This window comes from Ornithorhynchus anatinus, chromosome 1 (genome assembly GCF_004115215.2).
Source record: "Ornithorhynchus anatinus isolate Pmale09 chromosome 1, mOrnAna1.pri.v4, whole genome shotgun sequence".
NCBI classification, from domain to species: Eukaryota; Metazoa; Chordata; class Mammalia; order Monotremata; family Ornithorhynchidae; genus Ornithorhynchus; species Ornithorhynchus anatinus.
The window spans coordinates 63,293,296-63,311,022 of record NC_041728.1 but is presented as its reverse complement, the minus strand read 5'-3'; the positions used below and the strand labels follow the sequence as shown (position 1 = coordinate 63,311,022).

At 52.7% G+C, this 17,727-nt stretch overlaps 1 protein-coding gene across 1 annotated transcript in view; it reads right to left on the bottom strand.

The window, feature by feature from the left end:
• TRMT61A (tRNA methyltransferase 61A) overlaps positions 1 to 16,474 on the bottom strand; it is a 28,843-nt gene extending 12,369 nt beyond the window's left edge. The window contains exons 1-2 of the mRNA XM_029072039.2: positions 16,336 to 16,474; positions 12,752 to 13,197 (exon numbers count right to left, since the gene is read on the bottom strand). Coding sequence (XP_028927872.1) covers positions 12,752 to 13,082 — 331 coding nt within the window. The 5' untranslated portion in view covers positions 13,083 to 13,197; positions 16,336 to 16,474. The remainder of the gene's footprint in view (positions 1 to 12,751; positions 13,198 to 16,335) is intronic.
• Between the last annotated feature and the right edge of the window lie 1,253 nt (positions 16,475 to 17,727).

Below are 17,727 nucleotides of genomic sequence, written 5' to 3'. Positions count from 1 at the left end.
AGGCCCCTTCGCTCCTCAGAAACCGCCCGCTCCAAGGTCACCCACGATCTCCTTCCTGCCATATCCATCGACCTCTATTCCATCCTGATCCTTCTCAACCTCTCTGCTGCCCTCGACACTGTCGACCACCGGCCTCGCGGCTTCGCCGACACCATCCTCTCCTGGTTCTCCTTCTATCTCTCTGGTCGCTCATTCTCAGTCTCTTTCACCGGCTCCTCTTCTGCCTCCCGCCCCCGAACTGTGGGTGTCTCCCAAGGTGCAGTTCTGGGTTCCCTTCTATTCTCCATCTACACCCACTCCCTTGGAGAACTCATTCGCTCACATGGCTTCAATCTCCACCTCTATGCGGATGATACCCAAATCTACAGCTCCAGCCTGCAGTCTCTGCAGTCTCGCATTTCCTCCTACCTCGAAGACATTTCTACTTGGATATCCTCCCATCACCTCAAGCTTAACGTGTCTAACACAGAACTTTTTATCTTCCCACCCAAACCCTGTCCTGCCCCTGACTTTCCCCTCACTGTAGACGGTATTACCATCCTTCCTGACTCACAAGCCCGTAACCTTGGTGTTATTCTTGACTCCTCTCTCTCATTCAATCCAAATACTAATCCCATCACGACATGGCTAAAACCCACCCTTTCCTCTCCATCCAAACTGATACCACAGTTTGGAGGAGCAGCGTGGCTCAGTGGAAAGAACCTGGGTTTCGGAGTCAGAGGCCATGAGTTCGACTCCCGGCTCTGCCACTTGTCAGCTGTGTGACTGTGGGCAAGTCACTTCACTTCTCTGTGCCTCAGTTCCCTCACCTGTAAAATGGGGATTAAGACTGTGAGCCTCACGTGGGACAACCCGATGACCCTGTATCTACCCAGCGCTTAGAACAGTGCTCTGCACATAGTAAGCGCTTAACAAATACCAACATTATTATTATTATAATTATTGCCACATTAATCTAATCACTTATCCTAACCGGCCCGGGTGACTGTATCAGCTTCCTTGCTGACCCCCCAGCCTCCTGTCTCTCCCCAGTCCAGTCTATACTTCACGCTGCTGCCCGGATCATTTATCTACAAAAACGTTCAGGCCATTATTCCCCTCTCCTCAAGAACCTCCAGTGGTTGCGCATCCGCCTCCACATCGAACAGAAACCGCTCACCATTGGCTTTAAAGCACTCAATCACCTTGTCCCCTCCAGCTCACCTCACTACTCTCCTGCTACAACCTACAACCCAGCACACTTCACTCCTCTAATGTTAACCTTCTCACCGTACCTCAATCTCGTCTATCTCGCTGCCGACTTCCCGTCCATGTCCTGCCTTTGGCCTAAAGCACCCTCCCTCTGCATATCCAACAGACAATTCCTCTCCCCCACTTCAAAGCCTTAACCAAGGCCCATCTCCTCCAAGAGGCCTTCCCTGACTAGGCCCTCCTTTCCTCTTCTCCCACTCCCTTTGGTGTTGCCCTCATTTGCTCCCTTCATTCAACCCCTTCCCAGCCCTATGGCACTTATGTATATATCTGTACTTTATTTATTTAGGTGTATTAATGTGTGTCTCCCCCTCTAGATTGTGCACTCGCTGAGGGCAGGGAATGCGTCCGTTTGTTGTAACACACTCTCCCAAGCGCATAGTACAGCGTTTTGCACTCAGTAAGCACTTAATAAATACAATTAAATGAATGACTGAATGATGTCTCTCTCCCTCTTTAGACTGTATGCATGTTGTGGGCAGGGAATGTGTCTGTTTATTGTTCTGCTGTACTTTCCCAAGCACTTAGTACAGCCCTCCAGTGAGCACTCAATAAATAAGACTGGCTGAGCATAGAATAAGCTCTGAGTACATTTAGTTCCTCAAAAGCATGTGTTTTCACTGTGCGCTTAGGCTAGGACAGCGTTACGGAACATTTTTCTGGCAACTCAAGCCTGTTTGGATAGTGCCCTGCGGTGCTGGAAGAAGCTGTGCACCAGTGAACACAACCGGACAAAGTGCCCGGAGTGAAGCGGGGGCTGGCTTACATCAAAAACATCATCTGAAATGTACTGTGGTGGGGATGCGGGGGCTAACAGGAGTGGTGGTGGAGGGTTTTTCAGGGAAGGCTTCCTGGAGGAGGTTGTTTTAGGCTGCCTTGAGGGAGGGGAAGGATGTGGTTTGGTTGAGGGAGGGGATTCTACACAAGGGGAAAGGGGTATGTAATGGGCTGGAGATGAGAAGAGTTAAGAATTGTGTTTTGGATATTCCCCAGTGTTTAGTACAGCGCTTCGAATACTTGGGGCGCTTAATGAGTCCCGTAGTTATGATATGCACGGGATCGGACATCAAGCTTTAACACAAAGCTGCAACTCCACAATATACAAGAACCAGGGGATATACAAGAACCAGGGGCCCAGCACTCTGCGCACGGTAGGTGTCCAATCCAATCGCAGGATGGGGAAGGTGACATCAACCAATTAAATTTATTGAGAGCTTCCTGCGTGCAGAGCACTGTACCTCGTGCTTGGGAAGGTACGCTACAACTGAGTTGGAAGGCACGAGCTTACAGTCGGTCAGTGGGGGCCAACCTCTTTCCTTCGACTGCCCCCCGAGCTACTCTCACCCTGCACAAAGCTGCGGTGTGAGAAACAGGATGGCCTGGTGGAGAGAACCCGGGCTTGGGATTCAGAGGTTGTGGGTTCTAACCCCGGCTCCACCACTTGTCCACTGTGTGACCTTGGGTGAGTCACTTCACCTCTCTATGCCTCAGTGAACTTATCTGTAATATATTAGGACCGTAAACTCCATGTGGGACAGGGACTGGGTCCAACCTGATTGCCTTGTGTCTACCCAGCACTTAGAACACATAGAAAACACTTAGCAAATACCATCCTTATTATTACAAGCCTGAGCCACCTCGGATGGCTCCTGACCATCACAACCCCCAAAATGTGGGGGGAAGGTCTATGGGGCTGGATAATCTGCCGTCTCGATCATCCGGCTCTGGATAATGGGGAGAGCCGGGGGGGGGGGATCCCACCCTCAGGGCGAGGAAAAAGGAGAGGCACAAGAAACCGGTGGCCTGGCCAGCGGGTCAAATACGGGTTCCCCCAAAGAACTGCCGCTTCCGGGCCTGCCCTGCTGCGGCTCTCACCCGGGGAAGGATGCTAGCGGGGCCGCCGTGAGATCGCTCGGCAGGAAGTTGAGGTGAATTCTGTGGCCCGAGAGGGCCTCTTCCTGGAGCTCGGGAGCTCGGGCGACCCCATACGGCCCTAGGGTTCTCGCCCCCGGCCCTGGAGCGAATCAATCCTGAGACTATGCGGCCTGGGAGTCAGAAGGTCCTGGGTTCTAATCCCGGCTCCACCACGTGTCTGCTCTGTGACCTTGGGCAAGTCTCACTTCACTTCTCTGGGCCTCGGTTCCCTCATCTGTAAAATGGGGTTGGAGACTGTGAGCCCCGCGTGAGACAGGGACTGTGCCCAATCCGATTTGCTTGTATCCACCTCAGCACTTAGTAGAGCGCTTGGCACATAGCAAGCACTTAACAAATACCGCTATTTATTATTATTATGAGGCACATGAAGGTGGCCTGTTGATCGTAATCCCATCAACGGCAACAAGTCATTCGTCGCAGGGTCCTTTCACTGGGGGGCAGGGTTTGACCACTTCTGTTGTCTTGTCCTCTCCCAAGCACTCAGTACAGCGCTCTGCACTCAGGAAGTACTCCATAAATATCACCGTTGATGATGACGATCTCCAGCTCCACACTCACTGGCCGGCTTCACGCTTGTGTCCCAGGACAGCAGGGGGCCAGGGCCGAGACAAAGGAACTCCCCCGGCCTGCTCCAATTCCCCACAAACTCAGGGCTTCTTCCTTTTAAAACAGACCAGCCTTTCCAAGGTGGCTTTTCTAGAATCTCCCCTTCCTCCTCCTCCGTCCCTGCCAAAAGGCCACGGAGGCCAGCTGGTCAACCTAGCTGGGCTCTCGGAGGGGAGAGGCGTTTTAGTGTGCCATCCCGAGCCTTAATCTCACCGATCGCTCATCATCCTCCGTTTGACCTCCGCCTCCGGCCTCCGCTCGCTTCTGGGAGCTGAACTGAGTGTGGGTTGCGTGCAAGAGGAAAAAAAAAAAAACATCCCTGACGCAGTTTGAACTTCTCTTCTGCAACCACGGACGCTGTCTGTAGCGCTGCCCAACCCCTGACAGGATGTTGTTTAAGAGGACAGGCCCTTCTGCACTCGCCATCTGAGGCTCCCACCCTGGCGATTCTCATTCAGCAGGGAACCAGCTGCGGGGAGGGAGCTCTTCAGAACCCTCCAGAACGCAAGCCCGAATTGATCTTCCTTTCCCGCTTCTTTCTCCACAAAACTGGCATCGCCCAGGCTCCCCGGTTTGAGGAAGACGGTAGCGCTGGAGCTGTTTCCCGCTAGTAGCCCAACCCTGTCTTTGACCCATAGCGACTCCGCAGACGCATCTCTCCCAGAACGCCCCATTCTCCAACCGCAATCATTCCGGCAGTGTATCCGAAGAGTTTTCTTGGGAAAGATAAGGAAGCGGTCCACCACTGCCTCCTTCCGCGCGGTAAACTGAGCCTCCGCCCTCGATTCCCTCCCATGGCGCTGCTGCCCAGCACGGGAGCGTTTTGACTTGTAGCAGATTGCCTTCCACTCACTAGCCACTGGCCAAGCTGGGAATGGAATGGGTAGGCCTCCGCCTGACTCTCCCTCCCGTAGCCAAGACCGGTAGACTACTTGAAACTCCCCAGGTGCCATCCTGAGATGGAGTATCCCGATACCAGAGGCTAAACTCACTCTTGCCTGCTCCACCAGATCCCCCGCAGACTGAATGCACGACTCTGTCTGGGTGAGGGTGGCACTCAGAGGGCAGGGTGCTGTACTGGGTGCCTAGAGCCAGGGACCGTGTTTAGAGAAGCAGCGTGACCTCATGGAAAGAGCACGGGCCCGGCAGTCAGAGGACCTGGGTTTTAATCCTGGCTCTGCCGCTTGTCTACTGTGTGACCTTAGGCAAGTCATTTCACTTCTCAGCGCCTGTTTCCTCATCCGCAAAATGGGGATTCAATGCCTGTTATCCTTGCTACTTAGACTGTGAACCTCACGTGGACAGAGACTGTGTCCAACTTGATGATCCCGTATCTACCTCAGCGCTCGGTACAGTGCGTGGCACACAGTAAGAGCTTAATGGACACCACTATTAGTATAATTCTCACCCGTGTATTTTTCTCTCCAGCATTTCTTACGGTGCGCTGCACGCAGTAAGCACTAATACTATTATTCATTCATTCGATAGTATTTATTGAACGCTTACTACGTGCAGAGCACCGTACTGAGCGCTTGGAGTGTACAATTCGGCAACAGATAGAGACAATACCTGCCCAATAACCGGCTCACAGTCTACGGGCCTCCTGACCCAACGGAGATGGCTGCCGCCAAAGACATTCAAGATGGCACCCATCCCAGAACAGACCGTATCAAGAGAGTTGCATCACCGACCCCCACAGGTTGGCTCTCCCCAGCTTGGAGTGGCAGAGGGGCAGTACAGGGTCAGTCTTTCCCTGTCGAGAGTGAGAGCAGGGGTAAGGAGCAGACTGAGTTTGCAGAATCACTGTTTTGCTGGTGTGGCATGTCGTGTGACGTCATTACACTGTTTTGTGATGGGATCCATGTGTAACGTGAGGGCAGCCCTATAAACTTCTGGCTGAGGGGGCCCAGAGCCAACCCTGTCTACAGAGCATGGGGGCGCAGTTCCAGGTGCCCGGGAAACAGGCAGGGGTCAAAATCTCCAGCCCGGTGCCTTCATTTCTGAGGTCGATCGGGTGTGAGAATACCATCTGGGCACTGGACTCCGGTCCCGGCATGTATAGGCTCGCCTCTGAGGGGGCCCAGGTTTCGAGCGCCGTGGGGTTTCTTTCAAACAATTTTTACAGTTGATTTATGACCACTTGTCAGATTACAGTTTTCCAGAATGGTCAAGGGGTGAGCCGGGAGAGGGATGGACACAGACGAGATGGGGAGAGACACACACATACATACACACACACACACACTCTTACTTCATTCTAATAATAGATGGTGGGAAAAACAAATAAAAAATGATTGACGACATACTGCAATGTATAAGATGTCTCCCAGAACCGCAAACCAATGGAAATCTCAATTAATCACAATCCTGGGGGCTGGGGAGGGTGTGGATTATTGAACTGCACAAGTAATCAAAAAAAAAATATCTAGGCAACATATTTGAACTCTCAATAATATGCACAACATATTACTGAACTCTGCAGATAACAAAAAAATACATATCTACTACGTACATATATACATACACACATCCATTTGGCCAAGGCTCAGTGGTCCCCAGATAACAGAGATGGATCACCTGCTGCCCGTTGAGGGGATGAAGCCGATCCCAAAACAATAAGGGCAGAGCCAGAATGAGCCTGGCTTGAATCTCAGAGGGGGCGACCTGATCCAGGCAGAGGAAGCAGGCTGGTTAGGAACGCGAGGGCCCAAAACGGAATTTCCAAAGGATGTGGTGATGGGTTGGGAACTTCTCTTCCCTCTCACCGGGCTCCTCTAAAGCCAATGTGGTGGTGGGAAGTGCCCTGCTCGGGTCACCCCAGCTGCAGTCAGCCCAGGGACAGGATTCTGGAACACATGACCTCCCGACACCCCGACCCGAAGCACCGTGAAGCCCAGCCCAACGGATGCCCCACCAAGCCCTGCTCCCACACTTCCACTCCTCCCAGCTGAGCCTTAGAGGAGCCTACTCAGTGGGGGCTTGAGATTCCCAACACACTCAGTCTGGCCCAACGGTAATACGCGATCACTCTCCCCCGGCTTCAAAGCCTAAATAATAATAATAATAATAATTTCTGGTATTTGTTAAGTGCTTACTATATGCCAGGCACTGTACTAATTGCTGGGTGGATACAAGCAATTCGGGTTGGACAGGGTCATTCATTCATTCATTCAATAGTATTTATTGAGCGCTTACTATGTGCAGAGCACTGTACTAAGCGCTTGGGATGAACAAGTCGGCAACAGATAGAGACAGTCCCTGCCGTTTGACGGGCTTACAGTCTAATCGGGGGAGACGGACAGACAAGAACAATGGCACTAAACAGCGTCAAGGGGAAGAACATCTCGTCAAAACAATGGCAACTAAATAGAATCGAGGCGATGTACAATTCATTAACAAAATAAATAGGGTAACGAAAATATATACAGTTGAGCGGACGAGTACAGTGCTGTGGGGATGGGAAGGGAGAGGTGGAGGAGCAGAGGGAAAAGGGGAAAATGAGGCTTTAGCTGCGGAGAGGTAAAGGGGGGATGGCAGAGGGAGTAGAGGGGGAAGAGGAGCTCAGTCTGGGAACGCCTCTTGGAGGAGGTCCTTGTCCCACGTGGGACTCATGGTCTCAATCCCCATTTCAGATGAGGTAATGAGATCCAGAGAAGTTAAGTGACTTGCCCAAGGTCATACGGCAGCCAAGTGGCGGAGCTGGGATTAGAATCCATGACCTTCTGACTCCCAGGCCTGTGCTCTCTCCGCCCCACCGTGCTGCTTCTCATTCAAGGCCTTACTGAAGGCACATCTAATAATAATAATAATGTTGGTATTTGTTAAGCGCTTACTATGTGCAGAGCACTGTTCTAAGCGCTGGGGTAAACACAGGGGAATCAGGTTGTCCCACGTGGGGCTCACAGTCTTAATCCCCATTTTACAGATGAGGGAACTGAGGCACAGAGAAGTTGTGACTTGCCCACAGTCACACAACTGACAAGTGGCAGAACTGGGATTCAAACTCATGAGCCCTGACTCCAAAGCCCATGCTCTTTCCACTGCGCCACGCTGCTTCTCATGAATCTCATGAATCTCCAAGAGGCCTTCCCCACTAAACCCTCATTTCCTCTTCTCCCACTCCCTTCTGTGTCTCCCTTCTAGACTGTAAGCCCCTCATTGGGTAGGGATTGTCTCTGTTGCCGAATTGTACTTTCCAAGCGCTTAGTACAGTGCTCTGCCCACAGTAAGCGCTCAATAAAGCCCATAGTCACACCGCTGACAAGTGGCAGAACCGGGATTCGAACCCACGACCTCTGACTCTCAAGCCCGTGCTCTTTCCAATGAGCGATCTGCTCCCTTTATCCCCCTCTCCCTCAGCCCCACGGCACTTATGTCCAAATCCATCATTGATTTATTTCTATTAATGTCTGTCTCCCCCGCTAGATTGTAAGCTCGTTTTGGGCATGGAATGTGTCTGTTCCATTATTACATCGTATTCTCACAAGTACTGTGCTCTGCACACGGTGAGCACACGGTAACCGCGACTGGTCGTTTGGCTCAGGGACTCAGACGAATCCTTAGGCACCTCACAGTTCCTGAGCAAGGCTGGATAGAGCTCAGGCCTCTCCAATCCCCAAAGCCGGCACTGCCGTCCGGGATTCCCGGCACCCGCCGTGCAGCACTGGGGCCTACGAGCTAGCACCTGCAAGAGCGGGATCGATCCAATCATTCCACCCACTCCGGTCTCTCCTCCTGCCCCAACCCCGCTCTACTCTTCATCCATCAGTGGCATTCATTGAGCACTTACTGTGTGCACAGCACTGTACTAAGCGCTTGGGAGAGTACAATACACAGAGTCGGGAGACGCATTCTCTTCATCCCTCCCCATCTCCCCATGCTGACTCTCCCATCTCTGACCCATTTTTCAGACCTCTGCCCCCCGCCTGGAAAGCTCCACCCCTACAGTTTCACCAACCCTTTGTAGTCTTCCTTTTAAAAGCCACCTCCTCCAGGGTGCCTTCCCTGATCAATCCCCACACCTTCTCAGGCGCTACGGGAGGAGTCTAAGGTGGATGCGGTCTCATAGCCGGGCAGCCAGACCCAGACTGATGAACATTTCATAGAGTGCAGGAATGGAGCTAGTAACAGTATTTATTGAGGACTTCCTTGAGTGCAAAGCACTGAATTAAGCACTGGGGAAAAAAGAACATAGATATGACAGACACAAAACCCCCGGCTCCCAGGAGAACCAACGCCTGAGACAGTCTCCAGCCACCTCGGACCTTTTATGCGTGCCTATTTATCTGTTATAATAATAATAATGATAACAGTGGTATTTGTTAAGCTCTTACTATGTACCTGGCACTGTACTAAGCACTGGGGTGGATACAAGCAAATAGAATTGGACACAGTCCCTATCCCACAAGGGGCTTGTAGTCTTAATCTCCACTTTATAGATGAGGGAACTGATGCACAGAGAAGTGAAGTGCCTTGCCCAAGGTCACACAGCCGACAAGTGGCTGAGGCAGAATTAGAAACCAGGTCTTTCTGACTCCCAGGCCTGTGCTCGACCCACTAGGTGACGCTGCTTCGCGTGGATTTACTTATGGATTTATTTATTCATGGGGCTGCTATTTACATCTATGGCCCAAGAGAGGCTGACACCCCTTGACCGTGCCGGCCGTCGGGATTCCCATCCCAGGTCCAGCCCGGGAAGGACTGGATGATGATGACGGACGATGGCGCTCTGTCAAGCGCTCAGTATGTGCCGGGCACTGTTCTAAGCGGTGGGGAAGATATATGGCAAACAGGTTGAACACAGTCCCTGTCTCATACGGGGCTCACAGCCTTCACCCCCATTTTACAGATGAGGTAACCGAGGCATAGACAATACCAGCAGCAGCAGCATGGTGAGCCCCCTTTTGGACCCCATTTTGGGCAGAGTCGAGTGCGAGGGAGAGAGGCTACCCACCCGATGCCATCGGGATCCCGGGGCGGCCCCTTCTCTAGCCGGGAGGGTGAGAAAACTCCCGGAGCGCAAGGCCTTCTCGACTTTTCAAACACTGCGGCTGGCTATGACCGCTCCGTCACAGCTGATGGACGACCACTCTCCCCGGCTTCAAAGCCTTACTGAAGGCCCATCTCCTCCAGGAGGCCTTCCCTGACTCAGCCCTCCATTCCCACTCCCGCGTCACCCTCACGCTTGGATCTGCGCCGGTTATTCACCCCTCCCTGGGCCCTTAACACCTGTGTATTCACCTGTAATTGATTCATTTACCTTAATGTCCGCCTCCCCATCTAGACTGTAAGCTCATCATGGGCAGGGAACGTGTCTCTACCAACTGTGTTGGACTGTACTCACCCAAGCGCTTAGCACGGTGCTCTGCACAAAATAAGCGCTCAAAAAAATACGACTGATGGATATTCAGCACCACCTTTGTCTCTCATATTCTCATGTCTCGTCTTTTTATGTTTGTCACCATCAGCCCCCACTCTTACTCTTAGGCTGGGAATCTCCTGGGAGCCAGGGATTGAATCTCTATTGTACCAATCAACTGGATTTATTGAGTGTTTACTAGGTGCAGATCGGGAGAGTACAATTCTACAGAATTAGCAGATACACTCCCTGCCCATAACGAGCTTACATCCTACAGTATCCACGGCCTTTTTGTTCCCAGTGCATAGCTTTACAACCAGGTCAGGGATTTGATCCTGTATTCATATTCTTTTTTTTCCCCAATGCTTACTACAATGCTTTTCACCCAGTTCAGGGTCTGTGTCTCTAACGTATCCATGTTCGTTTATCCCCAGTGCTTAGTACAGTGGTTTGCACCCAGTTAAGTGCTTAGTAAAGGTAACCACTACATCACATCATCAATTTGGGTGTGCCCTCCCCGGTCATGCCCACATCCGTCTCTGACTCTGTCACCGGCCCCGGCGATCCTGGGGGAGCCTGCAAACTCGGGGTCCGTAGGCATCGTCCGAGGGCGTCCTCCGAGGACCCGCTCCGTGGGAACCGCTCGACGGCTCCGCAGCCCCTGAACTGAGCCGAGTCACTCAGAAGAGGAGCGGACAGGAAGGAGAGCTCATCACGAGCTCACAGGATCCCACCGCTGAGACTGTAAGCTCATTGTGGGCAGGGAAAGTATCTGCTTATTGTTGCATTGCCCACTCCTGAGTGCTCAGTACGGTGTTCTGCACATCGTAGGTGCTCAATCAGTATGAATGAATGAATGAATTACGACAAGAGGAATTTGGGCTGAGCTGCGCCACGGGGGAGGGGGCTGCATGTGTCCAAGTTACAGCCAAGGGAGGATATCCTGACCGGGAGAGGGGCGGAATGTGGGCCGGGAGACCAAGGGCATTGAGGCCCTCATGGCCCTGGAGTGAGGGGGGGCCTCTAAACCCTGGGCAGACTCTTGGCTGCCCAGGAGGGTTCGAGTCTTGTCCTGTCTTCCCGCCCTAGGATCCCCTGGGGGTTCCTCCGGCCCACCCCAGCACTTAGCTCACGACCTCTGGCTTCAGACTCCTCCGTGCCCTCCGACTCCCGACCTCCTGACTCTGTCCTGAGCCGTGAGCCCCACAGGCGCAGCCTCAGCTTGGGGTCTGAGGGAGACATTCCCAGGGGGAGCATGGAAGTGATGAGGACGATGGTATCTGTTAAGCGCTTACTATGTGCCAAGCACTGTTCCAAGCGCTGGAATAGATACAAGGTCATCGGGTGGTCCCACGAGGGGCTCACAACCTTAATCCCCATTTTACAGATGAGGGAACTGGGGCACAGAGAAGTGAAGTGACTTGCCCAGAGTCACACAGCAGACAAGAGACAGAGCCAGGATTAGAACCCAGGTGGTTTGACTCCCAGGCCCGGGCTCTTTCCACTAGGCCACAATACTCCTCCATGCCTTTAGTATGGTGTTCTGCACATGATAAGTGCTCAATAAATACCACTGATTGATCAACTGATTGCCTGGAGATCTGCCCCCGCTCCACCCCAGGAATTCCTGGCTTCTCTCCGCCTCCTCCCTGCCGCCTTTGGGAGTCCAGAGAGACTGCTAGTGCCTGCTGTGTGGCTCGGATGGCTCTCCAGGGCTACAAAGAGTCACCTGCTGGCTTTCCACAAGTTAACATCACGAGGTGCCCACTTGGTGAGGTGCCGGATCCCATAGCTTTTGGGGCAGAAAGGGCAGCCGCGGCCAGCCCGCCCCACTCTCCGAACCGGAAAGGGACCAGAGACGGCAACGAGATCGCCGTCCACACCCTGCCCTCTGTCAGCAGGACACGGCTCCTCTCCCAGCCCGGCCACGGCACCTGCGGGGCTCTCGTCGTCCTCGCCGGGCGGCAAGCCCAGCTGGACCCGCTCTGGACCAGCACCCACCTCCCCACCAACCCCTCCGTGTATGGTATTTGTTAAATGCTCCTCGCTATGTGTCAGGCACTGTACTAAATGCCAACCTCTTACCCACGTCCCGCCTCTGGCCTGGAACACACTCCTTCTTCAGTAAACCAGCAATTCATCCACAGACCTAGCCAGACCCTCGAGCCCTCTGCTGACCCTCCTCTATTTACCCATCCCTTCCCCACCCTGCCAAATATCCTCTCCCCTGAGTCCAACTCTACGTCGCCGCAGTTGGCTGGGGTGACTGGTGAAGGTTTCGGCCGTGGCGGGGCGTTTGGCCGCATCCGTCCCCTCTGCCGCTCTCCCCCACTAGCCTGAGCCCGAAGGCAGGACGGGACGCCAAGTAAACAGCCCCGGCCTCCCACCTGCGACCGTGGGGCCCGCGTCCGGCCTGAGCATGGGGGTCCCCGTTTGGGGACCACTGGGCCGCTCGGCTCCAGGTCCCGCTCAGACGCGACGGTGCGGGGAGGGTGGGGGTCCGGCCCCAAACGCCCAGAGTCGCCACGTGGACAACTTCAATTCCACCATCTCCCACGGCCTCCCCCGACCTGGCTCGGGGCCCCGCCGCCACACAGGTACCTGACTCGCAGACGACCGAGCCTGGCTTGAGCTCCAGCATCATGGTGATGAGGGAGATGTCGGTGGAGTAGAGGATCTGGGTGCGGTGGGGGAGGTTCATGGTCCAGAGCTCCGGCGTGGGGTGCAGGATGTACACCCAGCCCCCCTTGCTGCAGGTCACCTTGGCCCCAAAGCGCTTGCCGATCAGGTCGGCCGAATGCCGGATGACGCCGTACTTGGTCTGGGTCTGACCGCCGGCCTGGACCCGGACCGGGAACATGGAGCCGTGGCCGAGGAACACGATGGCCGTGTCTCCGTCTTTGATCAGGTCCTTGTACTCCACGAAGCTCATTTTGGCTGGCGGGCGGGGCGGGAGATGCTCTCCCAGGGGCTTAGCACGGTTTTCTGCACTCGGCGGGTCCTCAATACGTACAATCGATCGGCAAGCCTGCCCCCATTTTCTGAACCTGAAAAAGGGAGAAGATGCTTTGACGGGGTTTCGCTCTTGGGGAGGACGCAGGAGGACTCCCCTCCTCCTCCCACCCGCCCCCCGGTCCTTCATATCTGCCAGGGCACCTACTCCCCCCACCTTCAAACCTTACTGAAATCACATCTCCAAGAGAACTTCCCCAACCAAACCCTCAACTCCCCGGCTCTCTCTCCCTTTGCCCGTGCACTTGGATTTACACCCTTTCTTCACCCCACCCTCAGCCCCACGGCTCTTATCTACAGAGCCGTAATTTATTATTATTATTAACAAGTGCTCAGTAAATAAAAGTGATTGATTGGGTACCTGTCCCCTGTGCTGAGACAGTGGCATTAGGGGTCTCCCGGAGGCGGGGTGGGGTTGCAATCATGGAGTTTATGAGCAGGAAGGGACCGTGTCGGGGTCTCCTACTGATTAGAAGGCCCATTTTTAGGGACTTTCTGGGCAGTGGGAGGTGGGGGTCGTTTAGTCCCTTGCTAGGCAGGCCCTTCCCTAAGCCTTCCCAGACTGACAGGGCTTCCAGTTTCCCCCTCATCTGTAAAATGGGGATGAAGCCTGTGAGTCCCACGTGGGACAGGGGCTGGGTCCAATCTGATTGCCTGGTATGTCCCCCAGCACTTAGAACAGTGCCTGGCACATAGTAAGCGCATAACAAATGCCATCATCATCAACACCTGTCTGCTTAGAAGGCCTAATCACCGACAGGTCGGTCTGGGACTCAACTAAAGGCAGCTAGCTGCCCCCTGGCCCTCTGCCTTCTCTTCTCCGGGTTACAGAGCCCCAGGTCCCGGCCCTGGTTTAGACCGTGAGCCCGTCATTGGGCAGGGATTGTCTCTATCTGTTACCGAATTGTACATTCCAAGCACCTAGTACAGTGCTCTGCACATAGTAAGCGCTCAATAAATACCATTGAACAAAACCCCTCAGTGTCTCCCTCACTCCTCCCCTCCCCAAGCTCCCAACAGGTGACTACGCTTGTCCGCCGCTGCCAACAGATGACAAAGTAGGAGCAGCTAATAATAATAATTATGGCATTTATTAAGAGCTATGTACCGCACTGTTAAGCGCTGGGGTAGAGACAAGGTAATCAGGTTGGACATTCTTAATTCCCATTTTACAGATGAGGGGACCGAGGCCCAGAGAAGTGAAGTGACTCGCCCCAGGTCACACACAGGAGACGTGTGGCTTAGTGGCAAGAGCCAAGGCTTGGGAGTCAGAGGCCGTAGGTTCTAATCCCGGCTCTGCCGCTTGTCAGCTGTGTGACTCTGGGCAAATCACTTCACTTCTCTGTGCCTCAGTTCCCTCATCTGTAAAATGGGAATGAAAACTGTGAGCCCCATGTGGGACAACCTGATCATCTTGTATCCCCCCTCTCTACCCCCAGCACTTAGAACAGTGCTTGGCATATAGTAAGCGCTTAAGAAATACCATCGTTACTAAAATGGGGACTAAGACTGTGAGCCCTGCAAGGGACAACCTGCACCATAACTTTGTGGAAAGAGCCTGGGCTTGGGAGTCAGAGGCTGTGGGTTCTAATCCCGGCTCCTCCGCTTGTCAGCTGTGTGACCTTGTGCAAGTCACTTCACTTCTCTCATCTGTAAAATGGGGATGAAGTCTGTGAGCCCCACGTGGGACAACCTGATTACCCTTTATCTACCCCAGAGCTTAGAATAGCGCTTGGTGCATAGTAAGCACTTAACAAATACAAGCATTATTATTATCCCCCCCCAGTGTTCAGAACAGTGTTTGGCCCATAGTAAGCGCTTAACAAATACAAGCATTATTACTATTATCCTCCCCCAGCGATTAGAACAGCTGTGTGACTGTGTGCAAGTCACTTCACTTCTCTGTGCCTCAGTGACCTCATCTGTAAAATGGGGATTAACTGTGAGCCTCAAGTGGGACAACCTGATTACCCTGTATCTACCCCAGCGCTCAGAACGGTGCTTGGCACATAGTAAGCGCTTAACAAATACCAACATTATTATTAACAGCGCTTGGCGCATAGTAAGTGCTTAAGAAACACAAGCCCCCTGGGCGCTTAGAACAGCACTTGGTGCATAGTAAATGCTTAACAGATACAAGCATTAATATTATTATTTCCTCCCAGCACTTAGAACAGTGCTTGGCCCACAGTAAGCGCTTAACAAATACAAGCATCATCATTATTACCATTATTATTCTCTCTGCCAGCGCTTAGAACAGCGCTTGGCGCGTAGTAAGCGCTTAACAAATACAAGCATCATCATTATTACTATTATCCCCCCCCACCCCGGGCGCTTAGAACAGTGCTTGGCCCACAGTAAGTGCTTAACAAATACAAGCATTACTATTATTATTATTATTCCCTCCCAGCGCTTGGCCCACAGTAAGTGTTTAACAAATGCAAGCATCATCATTATTACTATTATTATTATCCCCCCCCAGCGCTTAGAACAGTGCTTGGTGCATAGTAAGCGCTTAACAAATACAAGCATCATTATTATCCCCCCCACCCCAGGCGCTTAGAACAGTGCTTGGCCCACAGTAAGCGCTTAACAAATACAAGCATCATCATTATTATTATTACCCCCACCCTGCAGCGATTAGAACAGTGCATGGCACATAATAAGCGCTTAACAAATACAAGCATTATTATTATTATTATTCCCTCCCAGAGCTTAGAACAGCGCTTGGCCCACAGTAAGCGCTTAGCAAATGCAAGCATCATCATTATTACTATTATTATACTCCCCCCCAGCGCTTAAAACAGCGCTTGGCGAATAGTAGGCGCTTAACAAATACAAACATCATCATTATTATTATTACCCCCACCCTGCAGCGCTTAGAACAGTGCAGGGCGCAGAGTAAGCGCTGAACAAATACAAGCATTATTATTATTATTATTCCCTCCCAGCACTTAGAACAGTGCTTGGCCCACAGTAAGGGCTTAACAAATACAAGCATCATCATTATTACTATGATTATTCTCCCCCCCCGCCCAGCGCTTAGAACAGTTAATGGCGCATAGCAAGCGCTTAACAAATACAAGCATCATCATTATTACTATGATTATGCTCCCCCCCACCCCCCAGCGCTTAGAACAGCGCTTGGCGCATAGTGAGCACTTAAGAAATACCATCATGATGATGATGATGCTGTTGATGGCTGGGCTGCAGGGCCCCGGGGTCAGAGGTCAGCAACCGCCCCTCTCGCCCTCCAGGCTCTCGGCACGTGGCACTGGCGGCGCCGCTAAGTCACCAGGCAACGGCACTTCCGGTCCCCGCCCCGGCGCGCACTGATGACGTCGGAAGCCAGACCACGCCCACTTGCCCAGACCGTGCCCCTTCTCTGACGTCACCCGGCGGGCGGGGCCCGCCTCGGCGCCCTCCCTGCCCTCCCCCCGCCCCCACGCTCCTTCTCTGTATTAATAGCTATTGCTACAAGAATGAAGATAAAAATGATTAGACTACGCCCTCATTATAATTATTGATTTTTGTCAATGTCATACGTCTTATTATAATAATAATAATGGTATTTGTTAAGGGCTTACTCTGGGCTGAGCACTGTTCTAAGCACTGGGGGAGATACAGGGTCATCAGGTTGTCCCACTCTGGGGCTCACTTTTTTTTTTTTAAATGCCCATTTTTACAGATGAGGGAAGTGAGGCCCAGAGAAGTGACTTGCCCAAGGTCACACAGCAGACAAGTAGCCCAGCGGCCACAGAGGGCAAGGCCCGTTCATTCATTCATTCAATAGTATTTATTGAGCGCTTACTAGGTGCAGAGCACTGTACTAAGCGCTTGGGATGAACAAGTTGGCCACAGATAGAGACGGTCCCTGCCGTTTGACGGGCTTACGGTCTAATCGGGGGAGACGGACAGACGAGAACGATGGCAATAAATAGAGTCGAGGGGAAGAACATCTCGTAAAGACAATGGCGACTAAATAGAATCGAGGCGATGTACAATTCATTAACAAAATAAATAGGGTAATGAAAATATATACAGTTGAGCGGACGAGTACAGGGCTGTGGGGAGGGGAAGGGAGAGGTGGAGGAGCAGAGGGAAAAGGGGAAAAAGAGGGTTTAGCTGCGGAGAGGTGAAGGGGGGGTGGCAGAGGGAGTGGAGGGAGAAGAGGAGCTCAATCTGGGAAGGCCTCTTGGAGGAAGTGAGTTTTAAGTAGGGTTTTGAAGAGGGGAAGAGAATCAGTTTGGCAGAGGTGAGGAGGGAGGGCGTTCCAGGACCGCGGGAGGACGTGGCCCAGGGGTCGACGGCGGGATAGGCGAGACCGAGGGACGGCCGAGGCCTGGCCTGCCTCCGTGCACTCCCAGCCCTTACCCCTGCCCCCCAATATTTCTCTGTATTAATAACTATTACTACAAGAATGAAGATAATAATGATTAGAGTACACTCTTATTATCGTGGCTCAGGTCATGGGTTCGAATCCCAGATCTGCCACTTGTCAGCTCTGTGACTGTGGGCAAGTCACTTCACTTCTCTGGGCCTCAGTTCCCTCATCTGGAGAATGG